Source organism: Eulemur rufifrons, chromosome 14 (assembly GCF_041146395.1).
Source record: "Eulemur rufifrons isolate Redbay chromosome 14, OSU_ERuf_1, whole genome shotgun sequence".
NCBI lineage: Eukaryota > Metazoa > Chordata > Mammalia > Primates > Lemuridae > Eulemur > Eulemur rufifrons.
In genome coordinates, this window is record NC_090996.1 from 10,999,546 (window position 1) to 11,015,501 (window position 15,956).

General features: G+C 39.8%; 1 protein-coding gene across 3 annotated transcripts in view; it reads left to right on the forward strand.

Annotated features, from left to right (window-relative positions):
• The window catches only part of LOC138394477 (cytochrome P450 3A4-like), a 72,210-nt gene extending 58,287 nt beyond the window's left edge, over positions 1-13,923 (forward strand). For 2 of the 3 annotated variants that reach the window (XM_069486482.1, XM_069486483.1), the window contains 6 exons: positions 2,437-2,564; positions 3,652-3,712; positions 6,286-6,446; positions 7,793-8,019; positions 10,282-10,444; positions 13,363-13,917. In XM_069486482.1, the coding sequence (XP_069342583.1) occupies positions 2,437-2,564; positions 3,652-3,712; positions 6,286-6,446; positions 7,793-8,019; positions 10,282-10,444; positions 13,363-13,458 (836 nt within the window). In that variant the 3' untranslated portion in view covers positions 13,459-13,917. Of the gene's footprint in view, positions 1-2,436; positions 2,565-3,651; positions 3,713-6,285; positions 6,447-7,792; positions 8,020-10,281; positions 10,445-13,362 lie in introns of all 3 variants that reach the window. The other variant, XM_069486481.1, reaches the window with a different exon arrangement.
• Positions 13,924-15,956: the final 2,033 nt, after the last annotated feature.

Here is a 15,956-nt window from a genome sequence, read left to right on the forward strand (position 1 = left end):
TGGCGTCAGCCTAGCTCACAGCAACCTCAAACTCCTGAGCTCAAGCAATCCTCCTGTCTCAGCCTCCCGAGTAGCTGGGACTACAGGCATGCACCACCATGCCCGGCTAATTTTTTCTATATATATTTTTAGCTGTCCATATAATTTCTTTCTATTTTTAGTAGAGATGGGGTCTCGCTCTTGCTCAGGCTGGTCTCTAACTCCTGAGCTCAAACGATCCGCCCACCTCGGCCTCCCAGAGTGCTAGGATTACAGGCATGAGCCACCGCGCCCGGCCAACTTTATTCTTCGTTTTCAAGATTGTCTTGACTATTCCAGGTCCCTCAAAATTCCACATGAATTTTCAAATCAACTTGTCAATTTCTATTAAGAAGCCAGCTAGGATTCTGATGGTGTTAAGTCAATTTCAGGTGTATTACTATTTTGACAATATTAAATTTTCTGGTCCATGACCATGGCATGTTTGTCCTTTTATTTAGATCCTTTTTAATTTATTTCAACGTTTTGTTGTTTTTAGACTATACGTTTTGTACTTTTGCTAACTTTATTCCTAATATTTTATTCTTTTTGATGCCACAGTAAATGGAATTATATTCTTAACTTTACTTTTGGATTGTTTGTTGCAGTGTACGGTAATACAATTAATTTTTGTATATTGATCTTGTATTCTGAAATGTTCTCAAACTCATTTATTAGTTCTAATAAGTTCTAGTAGGTGATTAGAAGTGGTGAGAGAGATATCCTTATCTTATTCCTGATCTAAAGAGGAAAGCTATTAAGTATGGTGTTAGGCATGGGTTTTTCACAAATGCCATTTAGCAGGTTGAGGAATCCCCTCTTCTCTTTCTAGTTTGTTGAGCGTTTTTATCACAAAACGCTAATGATTTTGTCAATATTTTTCTGCATCTATTGAGATGACTGTGCGGTATTTGTTTTTATTCTATTGATATGGTGTATTATACGAACTTGCTTCCCTAGGGTAACCTCAGTTGGTTATGACATACAGTTCTTTTTATATGTAGCTAGATTGATTCAGTTTGCTAGTATTTTGTTGAAGATTTGTGCATCCATATTTATAAGATGTATTAGTCTGTAGTTTTCTTTTCCTGTGATAGCTTTGTCTGATTTTACTGTGAGTGTATTAATACTGGGCATATAGAATGAATTTGGAAGTGTTTCATCATCTTCTACTTCTTGAAAGTCTTTGTAAAGAACTGGTATTAGCTTGAAGCTCAGACTCGGGGGGGATGGGGGGGCATGGGCAATATATATAACCTGAACTTTTGTACCCCCATAATAAGCTGAAATAAAAAAAAAAAAAAGAACTGGTATTAGTTCTTCTTTAAATATTTGGTAAAATTCACCATTGGAACCATCTGGGCCTGAGCTTTACTTTGTGGGTAGTTTTTGATTACTAATTCAATCTCTTTACATTTTATAGGTCTATTCAAATTATTTCTTTCTTAGTCAGTTTCTGTACTCTGTGTCTTTCAAGGACTCTGTCCATTTCATCTAAGTCATCTCATTTATATAATTATTCTAATAATACAATTATCAATAGAATTCTTTTATAATCCTTTTTTTATTATCAGTAGTAGTTTCCCTTCTTTCATTTCTGGGACTATGAATCCAAGTTGTGTCTCTTTTATTCTTGGTCAATCTAGCTAAAGGTTTGCCAATTTTGATGATATATTCAAAGAACCAATTTTTGGTTTTATTGATTTTTCTCTATAGTTTTTAAATGTCTATTTCATTAGTTGATACCTTGGTTTTTATTTTTTTCCTTCTGCTTGCTTTAAGTTTAATTTATTCTTCTTTTTTTCAGTATGTTATGGTATAAAGTTAGATTATTGATTTTAGATTTTTTAAAATTTAGACACTTACAGCTATAAATTTCCCTCTGAATACTGCTTTTGCTACATCCCTTATGTTTAGGCATATCATATCTTCATTATTATTCATCTCAAAACAATTTCTAATTGCTTTGACCCATTGGTTATTTAGAAGTGTATTAATTTCCACATACTTGTAAGTTTCCCAATTTTCTTCCTGTTATTGATTTTCAGTTTCATTCCATGGTAGTTGAAGAAATGTACTGTATTATTTCTATCCTGACTACTATTTCTTAAACAGCATGATTAATTATAGCAGCAGACTGTGGTCTGGTTTATCCAAAGAGACTCTCTAGTCCAATAGATAAAGGCTAAGAGGCCAGGAAATTTAATCCTGTTCCTTTGGTCACTGCAAAGATGAAGAAAGGGCCACTGATCTCACTGCTATAATGTTGGCTCCTATGTGTGCACATGCCCTTGCTAAGCCATTGGCCTGGAAGGCAAGCAAAGGTTCTCTTCTGATTGGTGGAGAAAATTATAATTGCTCCAGGTAAATTTTTCATTTTCATGACTGGCTCCTTTTTTTTTTTTCTTTTCCCTACAGTACTCTTTCCATTCCTTACTCCAGTTTATGAAGCATTAAGTATTTCTACATTTCCGAAAGATGTTATAGATTTTTTTAAAAACAACATAGAAAGGATGAAAGAAAGTCGCCTCAAAGATAAACAACAGGTAAAATCTGGTGGGTGTAACATGAAGATGTTCACTGTTTGATAATCTTGGAGGCTATATATATATCATTTGTTCACTTCTCTGTATTTTTAAAAGGTAGATAGAGAACTTAAGTTCAGAGCAAGAGAGTTTTTACATTTTGGTGGGAATGAAGAAGGTGGAGGTTGGAGAAGAAGATATGAGATGAGTTAGAGAGACAATGTTAAAATTTAATAGCAGACATGACAATGAGAAAGTTACGGCATAAATATAATTGAAACAAAAGCCTTACCACTTCTCTTCCCTTCAATAAAGTATCAAAGGATAAAGATTACTGTTTAAAATTATTTTACTAGTATTATTATTTCCCCAGACCTTAGAATGATGAATAATCATTGCAAGTCCAAGCTTCTTATTTTACACATTCTCCAATGGAAGATCCTATCAGGTTACCCACTAAAGTGTAGCCTATGTTACATTTAAGCCCTCTCATGGCCCCCAGTGGACAGGGGTCTTCTCTTGGTATTAATGCTACAAGCTGGCTAACCCAGCTTTAACTTCATAAGCCCTGGAAACTAGCACAAGGATGTCTTCAGGTAAGGGAGGCAAGTGTGAGTACCCAGCTGTCACCCAAATTGCATAGAGTTCTAGGAGGGTGGGGTATTTCAAAATGCTTGCCAAAAAACTACTCCAGAGGTGTGAAAATGTCAGGAGATTAATCTATATGTCCATTGGTTAAGAATGAAGGTAGGAGAACAAGAGGGACTAACATCCAAAACTTCTTCCTATGCAAGCAGGTATGACCAGAGAAGGTACTGGAAACTCTTAGACCAAGAAGCTCTATCTAAAAGCCAGAGAAGCAAAGGATCAGGGAGGGCAAAGACCAAAAAGCAGTTGTGCATGATAGCTGGATTTCTCTCAGGGAAACATCCTACTCTCCAAGGTATTAGATGGATGTTTTTGTTCACTGGTGACTCAGGCAACACCTGTCAGACTCTGGACTTCAAGGGCCCATATTCTCAGAAGGGAGATTGAGGACTGCACTCCTGATTTACTTCTAACTTCACAAGTGACTTTCCATCATTGAAATTTCTCTTTTTGCTTCCAGCACCGAGTAGATTTCCTTCAGCTGATGATCGACTCCCAGAATTCCAAAGAGTCCCATAAAGGTAACCAAGGAAGACTTTCAGGGACTCCTGATGGGGAAGCCCAGAGGGAGGGGTTTGTTCTGACAATGTGCAGGAAGTTTTCCAGAAAGAGGAGAATTTCTGCCACATTGTAGAATGACACGTTTGGATATTATAAATGGTAGCTGGAGGGCCCTTCTAGAAGCACACAGGCATGGCCATGTTCAAAGCAGAAGGGCAGCCCTGAACATGCCTGTCATGCCTGGAAGTCAGCCAGGGGTCTATGGATTACCTACATCAGAACAAATGCCAGTTCTCAGCCTCCTTTAGATCCACTGAGTCAGAACCTCTGCCTGGAGATTTGTATCTAACATCAAATCAGGAGGCACACAGTCCCAATAATAGTGATTTTAACTGAAAATATTTGGAGAAAGTATGTTCACCAGATTAATCTACTGTCAAGTTTTATTTTTCCCTTTGGAATGAATAAGTCATTTGTGAAGGAAACCTTTGAGACTGTGTGTAAATATCTTGTTCCTCTTTAATCTTTCACCTACTTGTTTTACCATCCATGGATGGTCTTCACTAAAACCATTATTACTATGATGGTTGCTAAATGAAGACTTTGGTCACTTTCAAACTACCTAGATTTGACAACCATCTCACAAAATCCCTGAATATTTATCAATTAGTTCTAGAGAGCAGGGATAGGCTGGCTCCAGAACACCACTGTAAATGTGTCTCTGTCTATACCTACTTCTATCTATCAATCATCTATCTATCTATACCAAGACAACTTTCTGTGATGAAGGAAATTGTCTTTTGTTTCCCTGTTCAATAAAGTAACCACTAGACATGTGTCTGTTAGGCACTGGACATGTGGCTAGTGCCACTGAAAACAATTTTATATTGTATCTAATTTTAATTGATTAAAATTTAAATAGCCACATGCGGCCAGTGGCTATCTTATTGGACAGCAGAACTCTAATCTTTGAGACTACAGTACAATTTCAATTCAGTATCATGGGGTTCATACTAACTGAATAAAAGAATTTGATAGTTGAATTTACCCACAGCAGCATCACAGAAATCATCACTGGTAAATCACAACTCTGTACATATTTCTCACACTCACTTTGTGTTGTTTTTAGTTCTGAATTACATGATTAGGGCAGGCACCATATTTATTTCAGTGTTCCAGGTATCTAAACGTCCTAATCTAGTCCCAATCAAACAACAGAGTACCTGGCAGTGCTTAGCTTCTCTCAGGAGAAAAATCAAGAGGAAAACCAACTTTTAATCATAAGGGCTGTCTGATAAGCATGAAGGAGAGCACAGACAGGGACATATACTAAGGAAGACGAAATTCAGGCTTTGACTGAATAAGCATTGCTAATTACTCTCACTGGACCCTATTTTTCTATATTTCATGCTGGCCAGTGTTCTTCTATAGACACAATCTTTCTTCTGCTATTTTAAAGCATTAGAATATGGTCAATCACCACCCTTCTAGCTTTCTGTCTATCTCTGCACTTTTTTTATATCCTGAGATTATCCATGTGAAGACTGTGCCCAAGGACTTCTAGTATTTGATGCCTCGCAAAGGCTAGGGTGTGCACACAAATCACCACGTCTCCTGAAAGTTCAGATACTGATTCTGCATTTCTAATAAGCTCCCAAATGCTGTTGATGCTGGTGGTCCATGGACCACACTTTGAGTGGCAAGAATTTCTCTGTAGCCCAATATTGTTCCCGTAAGATCCCTCAAACATGTTTAGAGGAAAGTTCCTTTAATTTCCCCTATAATTAAGCCTCGGTATTGCAAACTTTCAAAGATTTTCAAGCTCTGTTGTAGCTATAATATGTTTAATTTTTCCTGGGGGAGAAAGCTACCCCATATTTTACTTACAGCTAAAGTACTATTATGATTATCCAGGGGGCATACCCATAACACTGAGTATGTCAGACAGAAATGATCTCTCTGGAAATTACCGAGCTATGTTGATGGTGAGGACAGCATAAAGAGGAGTGGATGGGCCACAACCATATAGACCTTGGGAAGAACTGGGCTAATACAATTATGCCTTGTTCTAGCTCTGTAAGATAGACAGCAGAATGAAAACCACCCCCAGTGTGACTCAGAATTACTTTTCCGGCCGGGCGCGGTGGCTCACGCCTGTAATCCTAGCACTCTGGGAGACCGAGGCGGGTGGATCACTCAAGGTCAGGAGTTCAAGACCAGCCTGAGCAAGAGTGAGACCCCATCTCTACTAAAAATAGAAAGAAATTATCTGGCCAACTAAAATATATATAGAAAAAAAATTAGCCGGGCATGGTGGCGCATGCCTGTAGTCCCAGCTACTCAGGAGGCTGAGGCAGGAGGATCGCTTCAGCCCAGGAGTTTGAGGTTGCTGTGAGCTAGGCTGACGCCACGGCACTCACTCTAGCCCGGGCAACAAAGCGAGACTCTGTCTCAAAAAAAAAAAAAAAAAAAAAGAATTACTTTTCCATTTTTTTCCCTAGGGATTTGGGAGGTCACTTGGATTTCTCTTTCTCTAAACTGTGATCTTCTACATTGACCTGCTCTACCTAAACTGTCTTTCCTCTCCTTTCAGGTCTGTCTGATCTGGAGCTTGTGGCCCAGTCAATTATCTTCATTTTCGGTGGGTACGAGACCACTAGCAGTGCTCTTTCCTTCATTATGTATGCACTGGCCACTCACCCTGATGTCCAGCAGAAACTGCAGGAGGAGATTGACATGGCTTTGCCCAATAAGGTGAGTGGATGACACCTGGAGAGGGAGGGAGGAGGTGAAGCCTTAGCAAGAATGCCTGCTCACCACTAACTAGGAAGAGTTTTGCAAAAAGTGTGAGCAATGGTTCTTTCACCAGCACAATTTAGGAAGGATCTAAAGAGGAAAACAAAAGGAGAAACACAGGTACTAAATGATAGTCACAGAAATATAATATCTTTGTAAAACAGTGCTGGTCCTGGTACATCCATTATCTGTTACCATAATAACACCAGGAAAAAAATATCCAGAAAATCTCAGTGGGATCTAACAATAAGCATTCATTGCCCACGTGTCTAGATAGTTAGCTCAGCAGGCAGTAGCTGGATGTGCTCTGGTCTGGCTGTTGTCTGATTCTGCCTGGCCTTGGGTGCACTGGGTAGGTAGACTCAGCTCTGCCCCACATGTGTCTCACGCTCTGGTCAGGGAGCTAGTGGGGAAGAAGCCAAGTAGGAACCAGGGTGTTTGTCTCCTAGGCCAAATGCTTACGCTCTACAATACTGCCTCCAAATACACCACCAAGTGCTAGGGACATACCGCCCACACTGTTTTCAGATCTCTGCCCAAACTAGGATTGTTGTGGTGAGAAAAGACCTGGCCTCTGGGTCTGGCACTGGTTTGGCAAAAGGACCTTCTTCAGAGCTACAGTCAAGCCCTGAAGCAACAAGTAGAAGACTGTTCCAGCAAGAGAGGATGAGGCTGATTGAGGGGTTTCTATCCCCTTTATAACTTTCACTAGAACTGAAATTGTGTGCCCTGGTAGCATCTAACTGTAACCTTCTTTTGTCATATTTGCGTTAGAAAGGAACTGGTTTGTCCCCAAATTATTTACAGCATTTTTATATAATATAGTCTTTCTCTCTATACTTTATATATAATCAAAAGAGTTACCAAGCAGGATTTTCATGAAAAAGCCTATGTCAAATAAGGGATTTGCTCTTTATATGTTCTCTTTTCTTGGTACAAACATGTGGCCTTTTTCTCTCAGGTGACAGTGACTTTGGCATATTTTACTCAAGAGTAATGGTCATAGTTTATTAGTTGTGTTAGTTCATGTGAGAAAGAAAAGGTACTATGTGGTGAGGCTCAGGATTTCAGTCCCTGGTAGGGGATGGCCCTGCAGATCTCCCACATCCGTAACATCTCCACACATCTCGATGGGACAATGAGTAGATCAGGCATATGATAGTTATCAACATGCACTGTAAATGCTAAGGTCCTTTACCAAATGAGTTTCTCTGGAGCTCCTAACACTTCCATAGTACTGCACAGACTGAGTTGAACGTTAATTCCAAATCTCAATTTATCCAAATCTGTTTCTTTCTTCTCAGGCACCTGCCACCTATGATACCCTGGTACAGATGGAGTATCTTGACATGGTGGTGAATGAAACTCTCAGATTATTCCCATTTCCTGGCAGACTTGAGAGGGTCTGTAAGAAAGATGTTGAAATCAATGGGGTGTTCATTCCCAAAGGGGTACTGGTGATGATACCAACCTTTGTTCTTCACCGAGACCCAAAGTACTGGACAGAGCCTGAGGAGTTCCGCCCTGAAAGGTACAAAGGCCCTGGAAAAGGGAGCCCATCCTGCCTCAGGCTAGTTCAAGCATATTCTGACATCTCTTAGTGTACATGACAATCATGTGATTGCACAGTCATTTGCTTATATGCCTTTTTATTTTTAGAAGTATGTTATTATTAAAATGATAATTGCCCAAACTTTACAAACCGTAGATTAGAAAAAAGAATCTATAACTACCCACAGTCCCAATACCTTAAAATAAGTCTCATTAATTATGTGGATATATGTCCTCATGGACATTTTTCTATGTATATATACATTTTTAAAACTGGGGTGATATCACATTTCATTTCAGTTTGAACTGCTTCTTTATTTAAGAGTAAACTATAAACTATCCATTATCCTAGGTTACTATATACATTTTTTGTATGCATATGCCATAATTCATTTAACTTTTATTTTATTTTAGTGTAGGTTTATTATTCGTTTCAGTTTTTCTTTGGTGTTCCCTTTGGCCTCTGAATTTACCACCAACTTTAAGAAATGTTTCCACATTGCATTTTGGCCAACATCGGTGCCTGTTCTTCAAGGGTAACTGTAAAAGTGCAGGCTGAGGTCCTGAGAAGTCTTGATCCCTGATGGTTTAAGCCACTTCACTGAGGACGCAGAAGAGCACAGGTCTGCCTGGTCCTGTCTAAGGCTGCAGTCCTGTACCAGCTCCCTTATGCTTTCAGTAGTTGGTGACTCTTCCAAAGTGAAGTCATCAGTTCTCTACATTTCAGACATTCCTCCTTGGAGGTGTCTTTAGCTTGCTGTTCTGGGAATTCAGAGCCAAAGTCAGGTTTTGGGCACAGTCTGCACTTTGGAAAGAGTTGATGCTTTTGCATGATTGCATTGCTAAGCAAAATTTAGAACGAAGTTTTTAGGGCACTGGTTGGTGAGTCAGGAGACCTGGGATCTAGGTTTCTATTGATCACCCTCACTACAAGCCTGCTGATGGCAGGGACCTTGTCTCGTTGGTCATGGTGTCCCCAGCGCTAGCATGGTGTCTGCACATACTATTATTGGAAGAGTAATTCAGAGATGACCAAGTCCTCTTTTTTCTGGAGCAGAGGATTCCTGTGTTTCCTTCAAGTTTAGCCCTTCTACCTACAGTACCTTCACAAACACAAAATCAAAGACCACTCACTGTACTTCTCTTTGAGTTATGCATTCACCAGATAGTAAGTACTGACTGTGTCAGGGACTGGGCCAGGCTGTGAGAAATCCAAAAGTTAAAAAAAAAAAAAAAATCAATTATGGAAGATGTTTGATATATATGCAAGTATACGCTATCAAAAAAAGTCTATAGAGTACTTTTAATGCATCTCCATAACCCCATCACCTGCCCAAGAACCATCAATGCACGTCAGCTGCTCCATTAACACACTACCATGTGCTCCCCACAACAACCATGTTATTCTGAAACAATCACATACAAATATTTCAGAATGTTCTGAAAAATGTAAACACTCTTTTAAAAACATATAACCAAAATGTCATTATCACTTTCCCAAAATCAACATTTTTCCTTACTATATCAAGTAGTGAGGAATCAAATTTGAGTAAAACATGGGTCTAACCTTCAAGGCATTTATAGCCTAGTAGAACAAATAGACCAGGAAAGTAGTGATTATACTACAATAGGGTAGCATCATAAGTCCATGTAAATTATCTGACTTACACTCTTCTATGCAGGGGGAGAAAGAGAGGGAGAAATTGAGAAAGTATGAGGAAGAATAAGAGGAAGAGGAGGAGGAGGAGGGGAGAAAAGAGAGGAAAGGAGAAAAGAGAAGAGAAGAGAAAAGAAGGAAAAAGGAAAATAACAATTTTAAAAGAGTGAGGCACTTTCTCCTGCTCCTTCCTCAATATGCATATGACCAGCATAAGTGAGAGGTGAGGCAGGAACCTACTTTTCCTTCAGTGGGTTTCATTTCCTGTGTGCCTTTTAGAGTGTGAACACATCACCATCCTGAATGCAATTATAGCGTTTAAAGATAAATTTTATTTTAAACAGTAATCATCTCATCTCAAGACTGAAAGCTCTTATAGGGTAAGGAGGATGGAAAGGATCAGTAGCTTATAATTCTCAAAGAAAAATAACTATAGCAGGATTTCAATGACCAGTCCACAAAAGTGTCCTGTTACTAGTTGAGGAATAGTACTGATTGGGGAAGTCTAAGTGAGAACCCCTAACAGGTTGCTATTGTGGTTTTTGTGTTTCATTAACTTGTTTTTATCTACTATTGTGGAACCAGGTTCAGTAAGAAGAACAAAGACAGCATTGATCCTTACGTATACCTGCCCTTTGGAAATGGACCTCGAAACTGCATTGGAATGAGGTTTGCTCTCATGAACGTGAAACTTGCTCTACTCAAAGTGATGCAGAACTTCTCCTTCAAATCTTGTAAAGAAACGCAGGTTAGTAAACTTTCTGTATAATGTTTTATTGGGAGTGTTTTTTAACCAAGGGGGTCTATATATGAAAAAGAATATGCTTGTTCATCTTTTAATAATTTGCTCTATGAACTAAAGAATCTACTTGAAGCCATACGAGAGCTTTAAGGGGGCTTCAGTTCTGGAGTTCTAAACCTGTGGCTTTATGAAGACCAAGCTATAAAGATCATCTGGAGTCAATGCAGATTAGCACGACATGAGTAGTGCAGTCTCTGAACTTGAGCACAGGTCTCAATTCGATTCAAGTTGCCTGGAGATGGGGAGGTGCTGTGCACAGTCATGCAGTGCAGTGACTACACGTCATGACTGTCGAGCGCTGCTCCCCTCCACCAGAACTACAGAAGCTCTCTCGCTGCAGGGCTTCTCAGCCACAAGCTCTACATTGGCATCACCAGGGAGCTCTAAATATACATACATAATGAGTGCGATGCGCACTGTCTAGGGGAGGGACACGTGTGAAACTCTGACTCGGGGGGTAGGGGGGCAGGGGTCAAGGGCAATACACGCAACCTAAACTTTTGTACCCCCACAATATGCTGAAATAATAAAAATAAAATAAGTAAAATAAAATAAAAATAGACACTCAAAACTTCTTGTTGAATAAATGAATGCATAAATCCCCAAGAGATATGGACTTTCAAACTACCACATAATATCATATACAAAGAATTTCCTAACCTTTTGGGAGGATGGGCTGGGGAGGGAAGGAGGAGAGGAAGGAGATTCAGATTCTTCCCTAAAAGCCTCACCCCCTTTCCTCTTTCTGCTGTACTTTGAACTTATATCTCAGATGTAATTATACTAAAAAAAAGTCTTCATACTAAAATTTCCAGCTACATCCCACAGGCCCATTAAGTTCGAGGACTCAGTCAAGACGATCCAAAGGGCAATGGCACATGCTATTGAACTGGGGATTTCTCCAGGTGGCCCAGACTCTGCTCCAGACAGATAACCACGCCTCTCTCTGTATATCTAACAATAGTGTCAGAAGGAATGTTTGCTGAGCTGGATAACCAAATAAATTGTGATTTGGGAAACAAACAAACAAACAAAAGTCATAATGCCTGGGTCATCCAGAAATTCTAAAATAATTTGCCCAGATTGTAGCTTTAAAAGTCCTCCCCGTTGGTTCTCCTGCAAAGCCAAGATTGAGAATCACTGATTTGAGGCATTTCTGCCAGACATGAAGGACTCCCCCAGTCCAGGGCTATCCTGTTTGACCTCCCCTTCCAGGAGTCCTGCTGCAGACAACCTGGGCTCCTTTTTAACCCAACAACAACATTACGAATGTTCTTCCCTTTCTCCTCCTCATTCTGTTCTCACCCTTCAAGTCCTAGTTCAGTCCCCAAACCTGCACTGCAAGGAGCCTCCCCCACTAGTCCAGGGCCCACTAACTCCTCTGTTGTTATTAGTTATTGCAGGCTATTATCACCACCTAAGTTCACACTTTGTCATTAAATCACCCAGTTTTGTTCTCAATATTTCCTCTGTATCTAAGAATGTCTCCCCGAACCCCATTAATATCACCTCATTTTATTTCCTTCACAAAATCCCAATAGGGACTTGTGGGCACCCTTGACTATAGCAAGCACTCATTAAAGGTTTAAGGAGTGATTTGAAGTTGATTTGGACACAAAGTTTAAGCTGTTTAATGTTAAAATTTAACATGTGACATTTGTATATGTGCATGTGCATGTATGTGTATCTGTCTGCAGGGAAAATATGTTCATGCCATTTGAAATTTTTAAATAATAAGGTGTTAGATTTATAGAAAGATTTGGAATCTCTCCTCTGAAGAGGAAGTTATCGTTGATTCATATCAAGCAAGGCCCTATAAAGCTTATTTCTAAGACTCATGCATTTAATATGCAACTCCTCCCCTAAGTAGGCTTTTAGCATGGTAGAGGAGGAGGATGGAGATGGTTTTCACCTTATTAGTGGGTTTAGAACAGCTGTGCAGCCGTCCTGTACATGTGTATAGACAGAACGTCCAACCTTGAGAAAAAACAGGCCTCTGGCATAGCTAGGAGGGGGAAGATAGTCCCTGGCAAGCTCCTAGGCACCTGCAGACTGGCGCTTCTCAATCTCCATGACAGTTTTCTTGACTCACTCAACTAAGATCAGAAGGTTACTCTGTTGGTGGCTCCCCCAACACTGAAGGAGTGATTGGGTGAGAATTGGGCTCAAAGTATTAGTCAAAACACTGTAGGACTTGAGAAGTTCCCATCTGCGCTACCCTTGGAAACTAAAAGGAGATGTTACAAAACAAAAGCACAATGCTTCCTGAAGCCCTCTCCCCATCATGACACTGGATGGGTTTAATGGATGGGGTTACTAGACTCTTTTTCTTTTCTTTTTTCTTTTTTTTTTTTATTTCAGCATATTATGGGGGTACAAAAGTTTAGGTTATGATTATTGCCGATGCCCCCCACCCTGAGTCAGAGCTTCAAGCGTGTCCATTAGAGGTCAAGAACTGCTCACATAATTAAACTTAGATTACCTTGAAAGTCTCAACATACACAAAATTAACTTTACGTGACTGTTCAAAAATAGTTTGCCATAAAGCCTAAGAATTGGATTTAAGTTTTTAAAATTCATCCTTATTTAAAATTTAAATCGTAAAAAACACAGGTCAACATGTGTCTCAGGCCTGGCAAAGAATAGGTGCTCAATAAATATTTTGTTGAATGAGCAGATGGATGAATGCTTTCACTATCCAATCTTGACACAGTTTATAGATAAGTTAAAGAATCTAAAATATATAGTGCTAAAAGTAGTTTTTATATGTTTGCAAAGCATTATTGTACTTTTCTACTTTGCTTCTATCTTTTCTTCACTTGATTTATTTATTACTTCTCAACATGCTTACTTAACTGTTGCAGATCCCCCTGAAATTCAGCAGCCAAGGATTTATTCAACCAGAAAAACCGATTGTTCTGAAGATTGAGTTAAGAGGTGGGACCGTAAGCAGAACCTGACTTTCCCTAAGGAATTCTGCTCTGTTCTTCTAGAAAGCTACATCTAAGAATACCAGAGACCCCAATTTACTCTGTGAATAAAACCAAGAAATGAAGATCGGCTTAGCCTACTGCACTTGAAGAATGATTAGAGATTCTGCGCATTCACTGAGCTCTCTCAGTGTCTGTGTAAAAGACTGTATATTGTGTAATACAAAGGAGGTGACTAAACCAGTGCCAGATAGGTGGACTCCACTTCTCTGGTTCTCATAGGATGATCTCCACCCACCCCCAGTTAGTACCACCGACACCTTCTCAGCTCTGATTAGAGAATACACACTTCTCATCTATTATGTCAACAATTTTTAAAGAAAACGAGAATTATTGTGGTGACTCTAGAAGTGGCACTCATGTCTCCTGTTATTTGTTATATTCTATAAAAAGTGTTATACTGAGAAAATCAATAAACACCTCCTTACAAAAAGTATTCTCTGATGCCTTCATGCACATTAAGGAAGAATCTATATAGCTGAATCAGTGAAAAGTAGCAAGTATTTTTGATCATCACAATCACTGATTACATGGGGCATTTTTCTAAACTCCAATTTGATTATTAACATAGGTGAGAGTTAATCCACTGTGACTTTGCCCATTGCATAGAGTATATTCAGAGTTTAATTCTGCCTTTTCTGAAGCACATATTTTTGTAACACTCACAGGAGAAACTTATATTATTAGTTTTGATTTAGTGTCTTTATCCCATCTCCCCTGATGTTTCTTGAAGGCACGAAGCATGTTTTCCTATACCTCTTCTATTCCATCTTTAACTCCCAAATATCTAAACACAATAAACACTGAATAAGAAATGATCAGTTGGTCAACTGTGGCCAAGCATGGTGGCTCGTGCCTATAATCCTAGCACTCTGGGAGGCCAAGGCAGGAGGACTGCTTGAGGTCAGGAGTTCGAGACCAACCTGAGCAAGAGCGAGACCCCGTCTCTACTAAAAATAGAAAGAAAGTATATGGACAACTAAAAATATATACAGAAAAAATTAGCCGGGCATGGTGGCGCATGCCTGTAGTTCCAGCTACTTGGGAGGCTGAGGCAGGAGGATCACTTGAGTCTAGGAGTTTGAGGTTGCAGTGAGCTAGGCTGACGCCACAGCACTCTAGCCCAGGCAACACAGTGAGACTCTGTCTCAAAAAAATTAAAAAAAAAAAAAAAAAAAAATATCTAGTAAATGAATTTGGTATAATTGCAATCAGTGGCTCAACAGCTAGAGATGACTGCCAGATACAGAGACCTACCGGGAGCAACTTGCTGTAGTGTTCTTTCTCCCTAAGGCAACTTATGAGAGCCTCTCATTACTAAAAAAAAAAAAAAAAAAAAAAAAAAAAAATTAGAAATCCAGGCCTTTCATTCATTCAAATATTTACTGAGTGTCTTCTGTCTGCCTTGAAGACATTATTGGAGGAAAAAGTGTTGTAATTGGCTGTATTGAGCTTTGACATTAAGTGGCCCCAAGCACAAGCTCATTGTGATGCAGCAGCTTTGTGGCAGGGGTCTGCCTGAAGCAACCCAAAGCAACAGGGCTAGAGCCAGGCTGCCTGCTCGGGAACCACCTAACTTGAGATTCTACTTCAATAGCTTTTGGCTCTGCTTGCCAATACTACATTTAACCCAAGCAATCCTTAGCAAAAATCCTTTGTTTTCTAGAAGTTAGGCTGAGGCTTTAAACTCAGTGGGAAACAGGTCCAGTCTTTGGAGTCCCTGTCCTTTCAATAGCTAAAATACCTAATATACTTCAGACACAATCCTGAATGCTAAAAGCAGTGATTCTCACCTAAGGCTGATTCTGCTCCCAACCCTACCCCCATGCCAGGGAGACATCTGCAATGTCTGGAAACATCTTTGGTTGTCCCAGCTGGACGTTGCTATTGGCACCTAGTAGATTGAGGCCAGGGATACTGCTAAACATCCACGATGCACAAACAGCCAGGATATCCCCCAAACAAAGAATTATCTGGCACAAAATGTTGACAATGCAGAGGCTGGTAAACCCCAGCAGAGTTTAAGAGAGCAAGTAGACTATGGAGAAACATGTTGCTGCCAATTACTGTCCCCATCTCAAAAGTGGATAAAGCCAGCCCGTGTTGTAGGGTGGAGAGGGAGGGAACTTGAAATCAGCTTGTTTTTTAAGAAACAAAGCTGCTTCTACTTGTACCTCAGCTGGGATAAAACAGGTACTTACATTATTTAAGTGCAATCAGCCTGCAGACAACATTCATGGCACACATTTTGACAAAGATCAAACTTTCTTGATAAAATGGCTCCCCAGGAAAGATCTTGGACAGTTACTTGGTCCTGCCACCACCCAGGGGAGAAAAGAGGGTTTCCCTTTCAAAAGTCACACCTCTGGGAACAGTCTCCCTCATTATCCAGCAGCACGGCACAGACTGCCAGACACTCAAGGCACACAGCATTGCCTCCATGTGAGGAAACTGCAGATACCCCTTCA